This window comes from Betta splendens, chromosome 6, assembly GCF_900634795.4.
Source record: "Betta splendens chromosome 6, fBetSpl5.4, whole genome shotgun sequence".
Taxonomy (NCBI): domain Eukaryota; kingdom Metazoa; phylum Chordata; class Actinopteri; order Anabantiformes; family Osphronemidae; genus Betta; species Betta splendens.
Genome location: NC_040886.2, coordinates 13946702 through 13961521, shown reverse-complemented (window position 1 = coordinate 13961521; position 14820 = coordinate 13946702). Strand labels below are relative to the sequence as shown.

General features: G+C 44.9%; 1 protein-coding gene and 1 long non-coding RNA gene across 2 annotated transcripts in view; one reads left to right on the top strand and one right to left on the bottom strand.

The window, feature by feature from the left end:
* alx4b (ALX homeobox 4b) overlaps positions 1-5226 on the bottom strand; it is a 14106-nt gene extending 8880 nt beyond the window's left edge. Inside the window, exon 1 of the mRNA XM_029154340.3 lies at positions 4459-5226. Coding sequence (XP_029010173.1) covers positions 4459-4801 — 343 coding nt within the window. The 5' untranslated portion in view covers positions 4802-5226. The remainder of the gene's footprint in view (positions 1-4458) is intronic.
* Positions 1-14820, top strand: part of LOC129604217 (uncharacterized) — a 23208-nt gene extending 8388 nt beyond the window's left edge. The window contains exons 2-3 of the long non-coding RNA XR_008694911.1: positions 9365-9499; positions 9595-14820. This is a non-coding gene — a long non-coding RNA (uncharacterized LOC129604217). The remainder of the gene's footprint in view (positions 1-9364; positions 9500-9594) is intronic.

Here is a 14820-nt window from a genome sequence, read left to right as displayed (position 1 = left end):
TATAACTGGTTGTAAAGCAACAGGGCACCCTCTCAGTTTTTATGGAATGGGACAGGGAGGGTCAAGTGAAGCCAAATAAAAGAAACACTATAAATTAGTAACCTGGGGAAGGGTTAATGACCAAACACTAAATAGAGACGGGAATGCTTTTAACCAGAGTGCTCCAAAATGTTCCTCACTCGTTTCCCCCTTACGTGGAGCAAATAAAGTCAAATATTCCTCTTTGGTCGTCAACAGGTGACTGTTACGCTGTGAGCTTCAGACATGCTTCAGGCTGTGTTCTTATTTTTTCTGCTCCGCAGTCTAAGACCTGATGTTGACTGTTGTTTCCTCAGTGGAAGGGAGGCTCCCAGATGTTCCTGAGGAAAGATCTATGCCAGCAGCTCATGCAGGAATGCAGATTCCCTGGGAAACAGAAAAATCTTTCTGTTCAGCCTCAGCTCCTGATAAATTGACACACTCGTGGCCTCGCGACTGTCATAATGCCTCGGGCCGTGGTTTGAAATGTCTCAAACTGCACGTATGGGACTGAGGGTTTATTGACTGTAGTAACAGTGGAGTATGTAAGTTTCCTCCTTAGAGGAAAAAATGTAGGAAAATCCCATGAATTGTACTAATAATTTTCATTTCTAACAGAGAAAATGAAATGCAAAGAAATGTCTGACTCCAGCTTAGCAGGTGTGAATGTTCCTCTACCCTGTAACTGTAATAAGTAGAGTTATGACACCAAAATGACTTGTGGATTTCAGGAACTGATAAAGTTTGATCAGGCCATCTGTAACATGTAATCACAATTCAACATAAACTGAGGAATCAAACTATTGTGATTCATGCCGATAAGAGACATCCTCCTTTTGCTTTGTTCAGTCCTTTTCAGTAGCTTTTGTGACAGGCTTAGTCATGTACAGTATATCCCCATAGATACATAGACTAAAGGAATTAGAAGGTATGGAGGCAGCACCAACTTCATTAAAGGCACAGTTTTCCAAATCCCGCATGCAGACCCCAGCCAATCAGCAGGGGGTCACCTCTGCCTGCGGGCAAACGACAGTAACTGACAGTAGAGATCAAAGCCGCCCGAGTTCACTGCACAGCAGCTTGAGGCAGAAAGTTGGAGAAGACTAGGATTTCATTTGGACTTGGGGAAATTTGCATCTCACGAGCTTTGAGAGTATGTGTACGTCTAAATTATGATTTCTTTTCATGGCAGAGTCACATTTTTATAAGCCTTTATACTTGACCTTGTCAACGATTCATCCTCAGGTTGTTCTAATTCATTCTGGTTCACAGGCCCATGTCGGCTTGATCACAGGTGTCACTCTGGCATTTGCTTATTGTTAACATCGGCCAAATGTGTTAGTCATCAGCACATGCATGTCCTGTGACATCACTTCCCGGGGCCGTTTAACGTGTGCTCGGAGAACTGTATTTTGACAGCAATCTTTTCAAATGCTGCCAAGGCTTTTTAAGATTCTGATTTAGTTTTTATATGCCGGGAGAATGTTTTGCATATCACAGGATGCGTCAAGGAAGGAGGGGTTGCTGGAGAGAGCTTTGACATAGCTGGGGTATTTTTTCATAATTTGATGGGCTATTTTGTGAAAGGACAATGATGGTGAGTCATGAATAGCCTTTAGGTGTGTCCCCAACGTTCCCACAAACACTACTTTGTGCATCAGAGCTGAACCTCAGTATCAACCACAGGCCTTTAAACCACATAACACACTTTGTGCAGTATAAGAAGAATTATATGATATATTAATTTAAATTATGCAGCAATAAATACATGCACAGAGGCATGTAAACAGCCGCACACGTGGAATCATTACCTAATCCCGTTGCCCATTTCTGACTGGCTGCTTATTTATACAATGTATTGTTGAGCTGGGGTTATGTAAACCAGTTCCACTTTGTCATCTCAGGGACTCTCCATAGTGTTGCAGACCTGACGTTTGGGGAGTATGAATAATAACTATAGGAGCCAGTAATGCACATCTGCCTTAGATTAATGCAGCACTCTCCTGCAGCGCTGACCTGCATTCCTCAGCGCTCCATCAGCTCCAGGGGTTTGATTTCATTCATTGCAGTGGGAGCAGGTAGACGACTGCATGTGGGACAACAGGGATGCAGGATGAACTAATCCAGCACCACTGGTTTAATTCAGACTTTCAGAAGAACATTATTGTATTTTTCTGTCTGATTCTGAATACAGCTGAAATGATTTTCTTTAACCAAGGAGTTTTAGAAAATTAACATTAAACTGGTTCATACACTGGATTAACTAATTATTGCAAGTATAGTTTTATCACAATGATCTTAGTTATTTTAAAAGTGTAAAACAATATGTGTCTCATACAGCACAAAATATATTTACACACAAATATCTTATAATAAGTGTATAGATCTATACACTTAATTCTAACCTTATAACGTCTTCTTTGTCCTCTTTGAATATGTATATTATCAATTTGTGCGTGTGACTTTCTGCTGTTTAGTTAAAGTCAGCATCATCTGAATGACACAAATGCACAAATGCTGTGTTCCCATGTAAACATTTAGTTGCCACACAGAAAACTCCCTTTGGGTACGAGACGACTTTTGTCATCACGATAGAGATAAAGCATCAAGCATTGAGCAATTTATCTCCCAATGAGGACCACACATAACAGCACAAGCCTGTTGACGCCTGAGGCTTTGGCAGGGCCCCAAAGCATCCTCCCCAGAGCCACGATGCCTTCATCTGGCTGCAACATTTTCAATAATAACATCTCTCTGCGCTCCTCAAGGGAGGCGTGCAGTATTTAATGGTGGCGTTTAAACGGTTCTGTCAATGCACGCGCCAAATCAGTGCGCTTCGATGCACCGATGCGCGGGCGTGTTGGAATATAGGAAAGCCAATATTCGCCTTTCGTTCCGTGAGACCCGGCTCCTGCGGTTCCGCTGCAGGCCCGGGGCTGTTTGCACTGAGCAGCATTGTTTGTCACTGATCAATTTCACCTGCACGAGGCGCCCGAGAATTTAAAAGTCTCAGGAAGTGTTCAGTGTCCACATTCACTCCTCTGCACGAGTCGCGCTCAGAATGTAAAGGATGCGTGGGTTTCAGTCATCACGCGTCAAAGTACAGCCATGATCGTGACACATGTTTTCCTCTGTAGCATCATGACAAACATCTGGAACGAGAATATGTGGGCGCCAAGGCGTCTATACTCTGAGAGTTGGCCGGAATATTGTTTTAACCTAATGTACAATAAACCAGAGTGGCTGTAGGCCGTATCTAGAAGAATTAGTTAGTTTCCTTTTGTCTCGTGTTTAGTTGATATCTGCTTCTTAAGAACGTTTTGTCTTTTTTTTATTTTTAACGCCAGTGTCGCATAAAAGACACAGTACAATAGTTTTTTTCTAAACGCCCCACTAGAAGAACATAGTAGTCCAACTCAGTAAAGCTTGTTAATCTTGTTTGTCAAGAGGTCACGTAAGTCACCCTGGAACATATTGAATAGCTTACCGATTTTACCGTTTTATTGGGGACCACAGATTATGAATTTCTGGAACCACAGTGCGCTTTGAATATTAAACTTATAATTCTTATAATGAAACTTAGTTTGGAAAAAAAATGAGATACGCCCGCTGTCTGTTTTATTTAACGTTGACGTCGTTGGCTCAGAATACGTAAAATAATAATGGAATAATGAAATCGAGTTTATATTCTTCTTTATATTTATAAAGATTATTGGTTTATTCGTGTTTTTTCGTTTCAGTCATTTTACGCAGACGCGCTTTTAAGTAATTAGTTAATATTTAATCATTAAGTTTAATATTCACAGCAATATGTGCAACTAATAAACAGATGTGGGCAACAACAGACTGCGGCTCAATCAAACTGTATTATTGGAATAACGATGATACTGTGCAAACGTTTGGCTCGTTAAACTAAACCCACCAGACAAATTCTTAAACAACTTGAAACGAAATCTAAAATACGTAACCCAGCTCTCAGTCACAGTGCAGTCACCATAAAATGGAAAAAATAAGTGAGTAGTCTTCGCTCATGTTACAGGCCTGACAGGTTTCCAAAGCCACACAAGTCACTTATTCCATGTATGTGATGCTTTTCTAAGGCTTTTTTTAAAGAGAATGATTCTGTTCCTGAGTCCAGAGAAAGTCATCTTTCCATCAAATGTCCTCTTTTTTGCATAGCGTACATTTATCTGCATCTGGCTGACACGATGATCATCATTCACGTTGATGAGCTGGCCACGGATTTGTTGTAAATATGCAGCAGACGGAGGCTGATGCCACTTTGTGCCTCGCTGCTCCTCGCTCAGTTTACCTTCAGATGGCGTGTTTGACATTCGCCTGAACCTACGCCTTACATTACTTATACGTGTTATAAGTGTGTTCTTCCTTTAACTCGGTGCGTTGCAGAGCAACGCGTCCGCCGTCCCCACGCGCACTCACCATAGCAGGGGATGAGCGTCCCGTTGTGTCCGCTGTCCGCGTGCAGCTTGCTCCCTTCGGGCGGAGTTTTGCAGGTCGGTCGCTGCATGAAGAGCTGGTATTTGCTGAAGGTGCCCTCCTCAGCGCCATCCAGTGACTGGCACTCCGGCTGGAAAGGACTACGGGACTTCTCTCCGTAAGCCTGCCCTTTGGCCGGAATGAACGTGGGGCTATATTTGGTTTCAGTGGTCGGGAAAGTCCTGAACGGGTTCGCCTGGTGATCCCTACCTTGCGCGTTAGACGTGCTATAATATGAATCCATCGATGTCATATCGCAGTATGAGACGCACGTATCCGCGTTCATACCTAAAAGTTATATTAAAAAAATCCACACGGTTCCCGATTCCCTCCCCTCTCCGCTCTCTAGACAGCAGATATTCTCCCCAAGTTCTCACGCACTGACGCGCTCACGCACACACACTCTCACGCTGGCGCATCTGGCTCTGGTTAAAAAACGAATCAGATGTTTTCCAGAGACTGCAGACTGAACAAATGCTAAAAGCCCCCTGAAGGTTTGCCGGGGTAACGAGGAATGCCTTGCTCGAACTGATGCCGCCTCGGTAGCTCGCGGTGTTTCTGACGCGCACGTGCACACGGAGCCGTCCGGTCCTCAGGCTCCACGCAACGTGAAGGAGGCCCGCACCGAGCTGCAGCCTGCGCTGTTATACGGCCGCCAGGACGGGGAGGTCGAGCTCTCAGGAGGCGAAGCGCTCCTCGCCGAACACGCGGGAGACGCAACACATGACATTAATGCAATTAGAGGTTGGAGCTTTGATTTTTGCTGTTGCGTCTCCAGACACGAAACTGTGACTGTTTTCATCAGCTTTATCTAAAACTTCAGAGTTTGGAGCGAGACACGTTTGATTAGTCAACATGTTTTCTTTAACTTCTAACTAAAACATCAAAAGTAAATCAAGCGCAAAGTCACATGGATCTAAGCATCGACTGCACCAATAAGCTACAATGTTTAAGTATTTTTGCGCCTTTTTGCTTATTAACCTTTATTTCTATAGTTTGACCTGACGTCATGGGCGTTCACTGCACGCTTGGCTTCACGCGCGTGGATTCTGACATCGCAGACGCATTTCAGTCATTTCATTTGAACAACTGTGCAATAACATTAAATAAATTGTAAACCATGAATCGTCCGATGCTTCCTTTTGACCTTTAGCTATTAAGAAGTTACAGCGTTTTAAGGAAACAGGATGAGGCTTCGTGTCCGTCAGACAAATTGCACGAATTAGCTCAAATCACGTTGTTACTTTCTAGAATAGTTCAGAGTAATGACTTCACTTAGAACGAGGAAAGCTTTATTACATCAAATCTCAGACGATGTTTTGTATCAGTGTGTTTAGGCCGATTTTAAAATCAGGCTGCACACTTAGATGAGAATAATCGTAAATATTTACACGTTATCACTATTATTGATCTTTTTTCCATGCAATAAGTGTATTTCTAAAGAGATAATAGCGAATAGGTTTTTCTTGCCTGTTTCATTGTAGATTAATTAAAGATAAACTCTGAAGCCCCTTATTTTTAAAGACATTAATTATGACTTTTATGACCCAGCAGGGGGTTTAGAAAATTATAAATAAATAAAAAATAATTATAATTAAATAATTAATATATAAAATGCTGTCCGGTTCTCACATTCTTTGGTAGTAAACGAGTTTCAGTTTTTGGTAAAGGCAGTTAAAAATTTTTGAAATTCAAAAATATAATTGTTGAGTTGTAAAACACAACGTTACTAAAGTTCTGGTCCAGACCCAGTTGACCGCACGTGCAGCTTTTCCTGTTCCCACCACCGTCTCTCTAGTCAGGTATTTATTAACGAGACGTCTTGACGCTGCTTTCGTGTTTAGTTCAGTCATTCATTCATTGTTTACGTTGCGGTTTGTTAAGTGGGAGTAAATCGAAGCTGTTCTGAGTTTTCTCCGGCTGTTTTCCGGGTCCCAATCCTGTTTTACTCTCTAAAATGCGATGATGATTCATTTGCCCGCATTGTTATTTATCAATATCAGTATCAAAACACTCATTTAACTTTCTTTGTTCAGTTTCTACATTGTTTCCAAAGGATTTTCGTAAACACCTTTTGCTAAAAACAGGAAAAAGTGTGAGCCTTAATTCAGGTTTTGCAGACTTATAATGAAAACAGTTGGGTCTGTGTAACATATTACTGTATATTTCATTTATCTAAAACCCTGTAGCATGTTAACAAACCTAAGGTGATGTGTGTATATATCTATGTAGGCCTGAGTGTTGAGTCCTCATAAGAAACGTACTGTATCAGTAGTGAAGTGTTGTGAGTTGGAAGGTCTAAGATTAAATTGTCCCACAGTCATTTGTGACCTAGTATTTTTATACTGCATTACTGGGCCATTAAGCTTGAAGTCCTTTATTTATTCATTTTCTACACAAACTGGGTGAATTTACCAGATATTGTGTAGAGACCATATTGACCCAACACTGGGTCTGTTTGTTTCTCCCAAACAATGCGTTTGTTAAAAAATAGAAATGCGATATGCTGCGTTTGTAGAACAGGCAGGCGTCCACTGTGAGTGCAGTGCATTTGCAGGCGTCCCTTAATAAAAACCACTCGAGCGCCACAGGCTAAGGTCTCGGCCGTCACAGATACACATCACCCAAGCGTGGCATTCCCTCTAAAAGGTTTGCACTAAACGGCATCTCGTCTGTTTAAGGCCTGGACTTCCAGCAGGGACCGTGTCCAGGTATTGGCTGCTGAGGGGACCAACCCTCCCCTGATGCAGCGGCTCGGAGCTTCTGGGGTTTGTGTTGGCTCGGGCCTCGCGTATCAGGATCCTGAAGCCTCTTCTGGCTTCAGCTCTGCGTAGGAGAGCGGCGGCGGTGCAGGTAATGGGCTGGAGAGCGCGCTTCAGGTCCGTTGAGTGTGTGGCTGTGGGAACGAGGTGGATGAGAAATACGCCGAGGGCCTCTTCACACTCATCCGCTTGTGATCACGCAGTCGTTTTAATTCAGCAAAATGCTCACGCGTCTTTCAACAACAAACTCAATTTAGAACTGGAGCTGGACTTCAACACGGGGATTTTAAGTAATTAGAATGTATAAATCTGTGCGACAGCCTCACATCACAGCTGCAGATCAAGTATCAGTGTGTCACCGTCATTTGTCCCAGAGTCTATTTTAGGGCTTCTAATGATCCCTGCTGAAACACACAGCTCCGTCTTCTCTGGATGTGAGACTGAAGCAGGCTTTGCTTATTGATAGTTCACCTGGACGTGTAACAATTTACAGAATGATCTTCAGTGCTGGAAATAATACAATGATAAGCTTTTACTGTACTTCAGTGCTGTGTTCTGAACTGACTTTGAAGGCGTAATGTTTCTTATGTTCACAGTTGATGTGGTGCAGAAACTCCCGCACTAGTTAGTGAACCTCTTGTCCTACTCACCAAGAGTTTATCTGTTGCTGCAGCGATAAGCTCATAAGCCTTGAGGACTCTGTCACGGTATTTATCTGCCTGTGGTAAAAAAAGACAGTTGCTTAATAAAGTTTATTCAATTCAATTTATTTCTACAAGAGCACTTCACTAAGGTGAAGATCTTTGGAGGCTTAAAAAAAAAAATAAAAAACCTGATCAAGCACTAAGCATCAGTGGACAGGGGAGAATCCCCTGATCTGAAAACAGCCTCTATTAGAATGTTCAGAGCATCATCTGCCTCAACTTGAGCAGTTGGAAAGTGGAGAGAGGGAAATCCATTTTTTCTTCGTCATTAACACGGCTGCAATTGAGAAATCGCCATCTCTCACCTCGCGGAGCTGAGGCTGCGGCAGGCGGGGTAAAAAGAGACACCAGATTTTTATGTGTAGCTTTAAATTGGTTTCACATGAGGCGTGCACACACGGCATCAGCAGATTCTCTGATCAAATTATGCGGAGATGAGGAGAGAGAAAAAAGAGACAGCGGTTGTACTGATGTATAATTCAATAAACAGGACCAAACAGGGGCAGACAGAGGGGAAGCTGTGCTGCCTTCATCTCTCAGCTCATGAGATGGAGACACAGGAGAACACCTCCATCCATCACAGGCGCCACAGAATGGAACAAATGTAGAGGAACAACCAGCTCTGTGCTGCTGGATATATCATAATAATATAATAATATGTATGCAAATATAATATAATAAATAAGGGATGACACAGAGTCTCCATGCTGGTGTTATACTGACTGGTGCTGGACTCTAGAATATCAGTCGCTGCAAGTGAACATGGAGGATAATGACCATAATGAGTCAGTTCCATCTGGAAATGTATCCTGTCATTTTGATGTTTGCTTTAATAATGTTGGAACAAGCCAGATGTGCTGCGTCCCCACGTCCTAACGCGAGGCCACAGCAGAGACACCAGACACCACCACTTTAAGACTGGAGCACTGAAATGAGCGTCTTCTAATACTCCCCTCATCCTTGTATGAGTCAGATATGATCGTGAGCCTTTCCTCCCGTCGCACGTCCAGTGGCTCCTGCTCGCTGCCATGCACCTGATCAGTTCCATAGCAGAGTCTCAAATTCAAGGTTCATACAAGTTGAATGGTGTCAGTCACTGTTTTTAGGGAACACGCTGCTGTCCTGGTTATATGTGAACCTCACATAAGCTGGTGCGGGATTGATGAGGCCGGTTACAACGGTCAAACACGGCCTTAGTCCTTGCTCTTCACATGTTTTTACTGTTGTCGAACCACCGCTGTCGCCCTGTGCGCCGCCAAAAACACTGCCACGTTGTTGTCTTACCCAGGTCTTCGCCGTGTGACTGTTTGATACAGTCGGAGTGAGTGTTTGGCTTGTAACAGAACACCATGTGTGCGCTGACCCGGCCTGATCTTCCCACAGCAGTCTGGACAGGACGAGGCGATGTGCACAGAGACACAGGGCCAAAACTAAACAAACGGGTCTGAGGGACCGTATCTGTCGATCCAGGGTTCAATTCAGCCTCACAGGGCTCAACGAGGACTCCTATCTCGATGGGTAAGGAGCCACATTCCCCTGAAATGAGCTTCTCTGGGATGAAAGCCTCGTGTGAGCTCCTCAGATGACCCACGACCCTGTCTGTATTTGTGCAGGGGGGAGCCCTGATCCCGGGTTCTCTGCGTCCTCGCCAGGATCCTGGGGAGTCGGGCCGAGGTGGCCAGACAGGCCTTCCATTCTGCCCTGCGGTGTTTTGCTTTTGGGGTAAGGAGAGCCCCTCAGATGAGACGGTACTGTCACAGCAGTGACCTTTGACCCCGGGGGATTCAGAGGTTGGGCCTAGGAGGTCGCTCCTGCAGTGCTGCACTATCCCGTGTCAGAGATCCACACGCTGCACAGGCGAGCCGGGTAAACTGGAGGCAGCGGAGCAAATGCGTGTGAAGAGGCGAAGACAGGAGCTGTCATCCAAAACCCGCCGGCCCTCCCTAAGCCAGCCGCCACCGGCGCTGACCTCGGCGCACGGCGAGCTCGGGGGGCGAGAGGAGAAGCGCAGGTCCGCAGATGGGCAGAAAGCGCCTTAATACGGGAGCCTGGTGACGAGCGGACGCCCGCGGCGGCGGCGGCGCACACGCTGTAGAGCGGAGGCGTAAGCTCCCATGTAGATGCAGCTACCATGACTAACCTCTGCCCCACACCAGGATGTCAGAACCAGCCCCAAACACGGCCGACTACAAACAAACAGATGCCCCGAATTCCACTTTCACTTGAAACAGTCGGCTGACCCCCCTTTGCCCTCTGTTCAGGTTACCTCTGCCCACTCTCACCCTCAGGCCAACGCTAATCCAATAGAGAGCCCACTTAAAAAGAGGCTGAACAGGAAGACGCTGGGCTTCCTCCACCCCCCACCAGCCTGCCGGTATCAGGAAGGGGACGTGAGGATGGGCTGCCATTAAATCATGGTAGAAAATAAGTAAGGTTAAGACTGTAATGGCCACCTAATACATATGTTATTCTTGAAGTTGCTCAATGCTCAAGGGAAAATGGTGCATTTCAGGGTTTTTAGTTCAGAACCTTTAACAGTAAATGTACAAAAACAGCCTGCAGACAAAAATGTTATCCTACAACCTGATGGTTGATGATAGAAAATGAAACCTAAGCAATAAGAAAACATCAGAAAAAGTTAAAGGAGAGTGATGTGATGTTTAAAAACTGCTAATTTAATCTAAAACATCCAATAGATTAATAAGCTAAATAAGTGTAAAGTGATTCTACAAAATTCTCTGGATGATGGATTTAAACCTCTGAGACTGTAAATCCACAAAACAGGCCTTTCACAATAAGGGTTCTCCTTCTTTTTCCATTAGGTGAACTAGTTAGAATTTGAACAGAATCATTTGACAAATTAAAAACGAGGTTTGTGGAAGCAGCTGAAATGTCTGAAAAGGTGTTGAGAGTCGTTATGTTTCATGCTCAGGGGACCACACTTCATAGTCATTGACATATTTCAGAGCAGATCTGTCTGGTGGATAATGTACAACTGAGGGCTGACCCCTAACATTATGGGATGCTTGTGTAAAAACACTTCGCCCAACTCTTTTCCTCTTTTTGCTTTTCCATCTGCGACGAAACCAAATTTCCTCCGTTCGTGATGCATTTTTAATATCGCCGCCTTCTCTCCTTGATCACTCCATCGCTCAAATGGACTCTCTCGCTTGTGCTGCTGGCGCTTTTCGGCGCGTTCTCAGAACCCAGAAGGCAATATCCGGATTAGGTTTTGTGGTTGCGCCATAAAATACCCTGACTGAGTGACACTGTTGTGCAGAGCTCTCCGTCCCCTCGTACCGGAGGCAGCGCCACATAATAAACATGTCTGTCAAAATGCTGCAGACGATGAGGAGGCAAAGGTTTCCTTTGTGCACGATCTGCTCCTTGTTTTTGCTGCTCATCATCTGTAACTGACATAAACAATAATAATAACATTGACTGTAATTGCTGTAATCTGACCTTCCTCCCGCTGGTAATGGGATGACTCCACTCACCTGCTGTCGCTGATGCTTGCTCGGGCCCACGTGGCTCCGGTGCATCTGGGGCTCCCAGGTGGCCGCTGACCCAACAGGCCCGGTTGTCTCCAGGAGACGAACAGAGCCGTACTCATCGTTGTAATTGTCAGGAATGTCCTCATGGGGACGGGACAGACGCGCATTCACATGGCGCCTAATCGGAGTCATGCTCCCCGAGCATAATTTCGGAGGAGACTTGTTGAACAACGGCCTTGTCCTCCTTCAAACTGCTGCAGGGACTCGACGTCCTCCTCACCCCGACGTAACCAGCGCAGGACACTGTTAGTTTGTCGCTTGGCCCATGTCGCCGTCTGCTAAACGCCACATCCGTCCAGTGCCACGTTAAACAATGTGTTGCCTTTGGCTCTAATTATTCTGTTGAACAACTCGGGCTCACGCTTTGCTCCAAAAGGCCAAAGCTCAGCAGCTACGACGGCGCAGAGTGTGTGATTCCTGCAGATCAGGCCGTTCCACGTTCCGATACGCTCCCCTTGAGTTTTAGGCAACTGTGAAATCAAATGGGAACATCCCATAATCACTGTCTTATTTTGACAGTGAGCACCGCTGCCAGTTACACGTCGTTCTTTTCTCTGCTGCGTTTGCAGCTCCGATGACTCCTGTGTTCTGCAGCGGGAGCTTTGGTGTGAAACAGTAAAATCGCGGGCGATAAATCCAAAACAATAAGTTGGACAATGCTAAAACGAGCATTTTATTTATAGTTTCCAGAATATTTCATCGCAAGCTATAAAACTGATCTGGTTTTTATCTGTTTTCCTTTGCACAAAAGTACTTTGGTGAAGTACTGATGTTTTAATCATCACTTTGCATAAAGCAGAAATCTGTAAGTGGATTAAACTTTTAAACACAAGGATTCCGAAAGCTTTCATAGTATTAATGTGTTTGTATTAAGAAAAACAGGTTTCTAACTATATAAATAGACCAGTTATTATAACAGGTGACTGATTCCTTCACTGTGATTTGCGGGTTCAGATGTGATGTAAGTCAGCTGCAGTAGTCGTCACTGCATCCAGGAGTCTGTAGCAATTACAGTAACAGAGCTTTACAACGTATAAGTGCAGGACAGGGCCTCCGGCTGCCGCCGGCCTCCGCGCTCGCCATCGCGCAGCCCCGTATTATTCTAAATCTGTGCGACGTCTTGGCACAAGGCGAGCAGGCGTCTGTCTTTAACAACGTGACAGTTGGCAAGTGGGCCGACCGAGCATTAAAGACACATGTTGGATAATACACTTGTCTACACACACGTTTGCCAAAATTGCTTCCACCAGTCAGCTCTTCAAATGGTGGCAAGAATTCCCTGACATTTCTATGATCGCGGATTTAAAATTAATAATTCCTTTTATATTGTATAACCACCCTTGGCTTTTTAATCCCAGCGAGAGCTCGTGTCCTTTTGGTTTAGTAATGCATCATATTTTACAGACTTCAGCTCCTCTGGGGACTTTGATTTACTCTGAGAATTAGCAGACATGAAGTAATTTATGGAACTATTTCAGTGCATCATAGTAAAATTATGGAGCAGGCCCTTTTCTTTATTATTGTGCCAGCCGTTTCCTGCCAAATTTGCTCGAGCCGTGGCAGATTGACGGTAAACAGCTTTGTAAATGTGCAGCTAATGGTCCACATGCAGGGGTAATATTTCAAACTGGGAAAATTGTGCCACAATTCAACGGTAATTTCACAATCTTGTGTCACTATCCTTGTATGAATTTGAAGTTCGTTTGGAGCAGCCTTGTGCCGCAGCGGCTTCGGGCCTGTCACAGTGAGCTGGTGGCAAACATTTCTGCAACTTGATGTATCGCAGCGAAGGGATTTGTCGAAATTCTGCTCACGGACGACAATGAGAGGGACGTGTTTGTGTGCTTCTAAAGATAGTGACTCACATGGAAAACACAAGACAGAGCGAGCACGAGAATTCGACCTGTAAACTGCGTGGTTCCTGAAATTGGTGGCTTAGACAATTAGAGCACAGGGGTCCAAACGGGGGTCCTGGCCAGTGGCCCACCCAACCGCGTGATTTAGCCTGAAAGGTAGCAGCGATGATGGAGGGTCACAGACAAAGGCTCCACTCACCAGTGCTCTTTTGCTTTACGCCTCACTCTCACGCGCATCGCTCTTCAGTCACTTATTGAATTAGGTCTAATCACTCAATTAAAGTCACATGGAGCAGCAGGATACGTTGTCCCAAGCGGAGCGCGGGGCTCCGGATAACGGCCGCTGTGTTGTTGTTCGTGGGAAGTTTCAAAACAAGATGTCTGAAATGTTAGCACTGTGACAGACGCCCCAGTCACTGGCCACAATCCGATGTGTTTGACGACAGCTCGGGAAATCACCAACGTGGACCGCTATCAAATACAAGCGTTTTAATGACTATGTCTTAGTTGAAAGTTGAAATCCATAAATCACACACTGACAAGGTGAGAAGGTTGCAGAATGTAAATCAGAGTAATGTGATGTCATGTACAACAGTAAGTGACTGGTACTAAATGATAACTGATGAGAGTGGATCGTCTTGCTCAGGTCCGGCACCTTCACCACATCAGAGCTACGTCAGACCCTGCAGGCCTCAATGAGCACGTGCAGCTCCAACAGCGGGTTCTAGAGGTGTGACGTCAGGCAAAACGACACCAGTCCGAAATGTGGAGGAGAATCTGGCATAAAGAGTAGAAGACATGAAAATAATACAGAAAGTACCAAAAAACACTGTTTGTTGTTTAAAATATAAAAAGACAAATAAACACAAATGGTCTTAAAACTATCATAGAAAATCAAAGATGCAAATTTAAACACTAATAATACTAAATAATCACAATAATAAAATAAGTTTTGTTATTTATATAATAAGAAATATGGGCGTGTACTGTAGGTTCAGGGCTTTGTGCGGGGTCGCGTCCGGGGTCAACGCATACACGTACGCGGGGATCCGCCGGGGCCTCGGCCGGCCGGGTGTTGAGGGGCAGCTGTGACTGAGGAGGAAATGGGCTGTGGCATGTTGACTCAGGGGTAAATCTCCCCGGACTTTTCAAAAGGCCGCTATTAGATTTTAATCGCCCCGCGATCCGGGATGCGCCGCGAAGCCGAGAGGGAAGACTGATGAGCGCGCAGCGTGAGGGGCGTGAGCGCCAACCCATCCAGAAGCTGCAATCAACGCTTTGGATGGATGAGTGCAAGCTAATGCTGAAGAAGCAGAATTATCTCCCAAAATAGGAAAGTTACGCTCTTCTTTCCACTTTTTACGCTCTGTCGTTTATTCAAAACTGGCCCTCGCCGGCTTTTGAACAATTGGTTCATAAAGCCACTAAA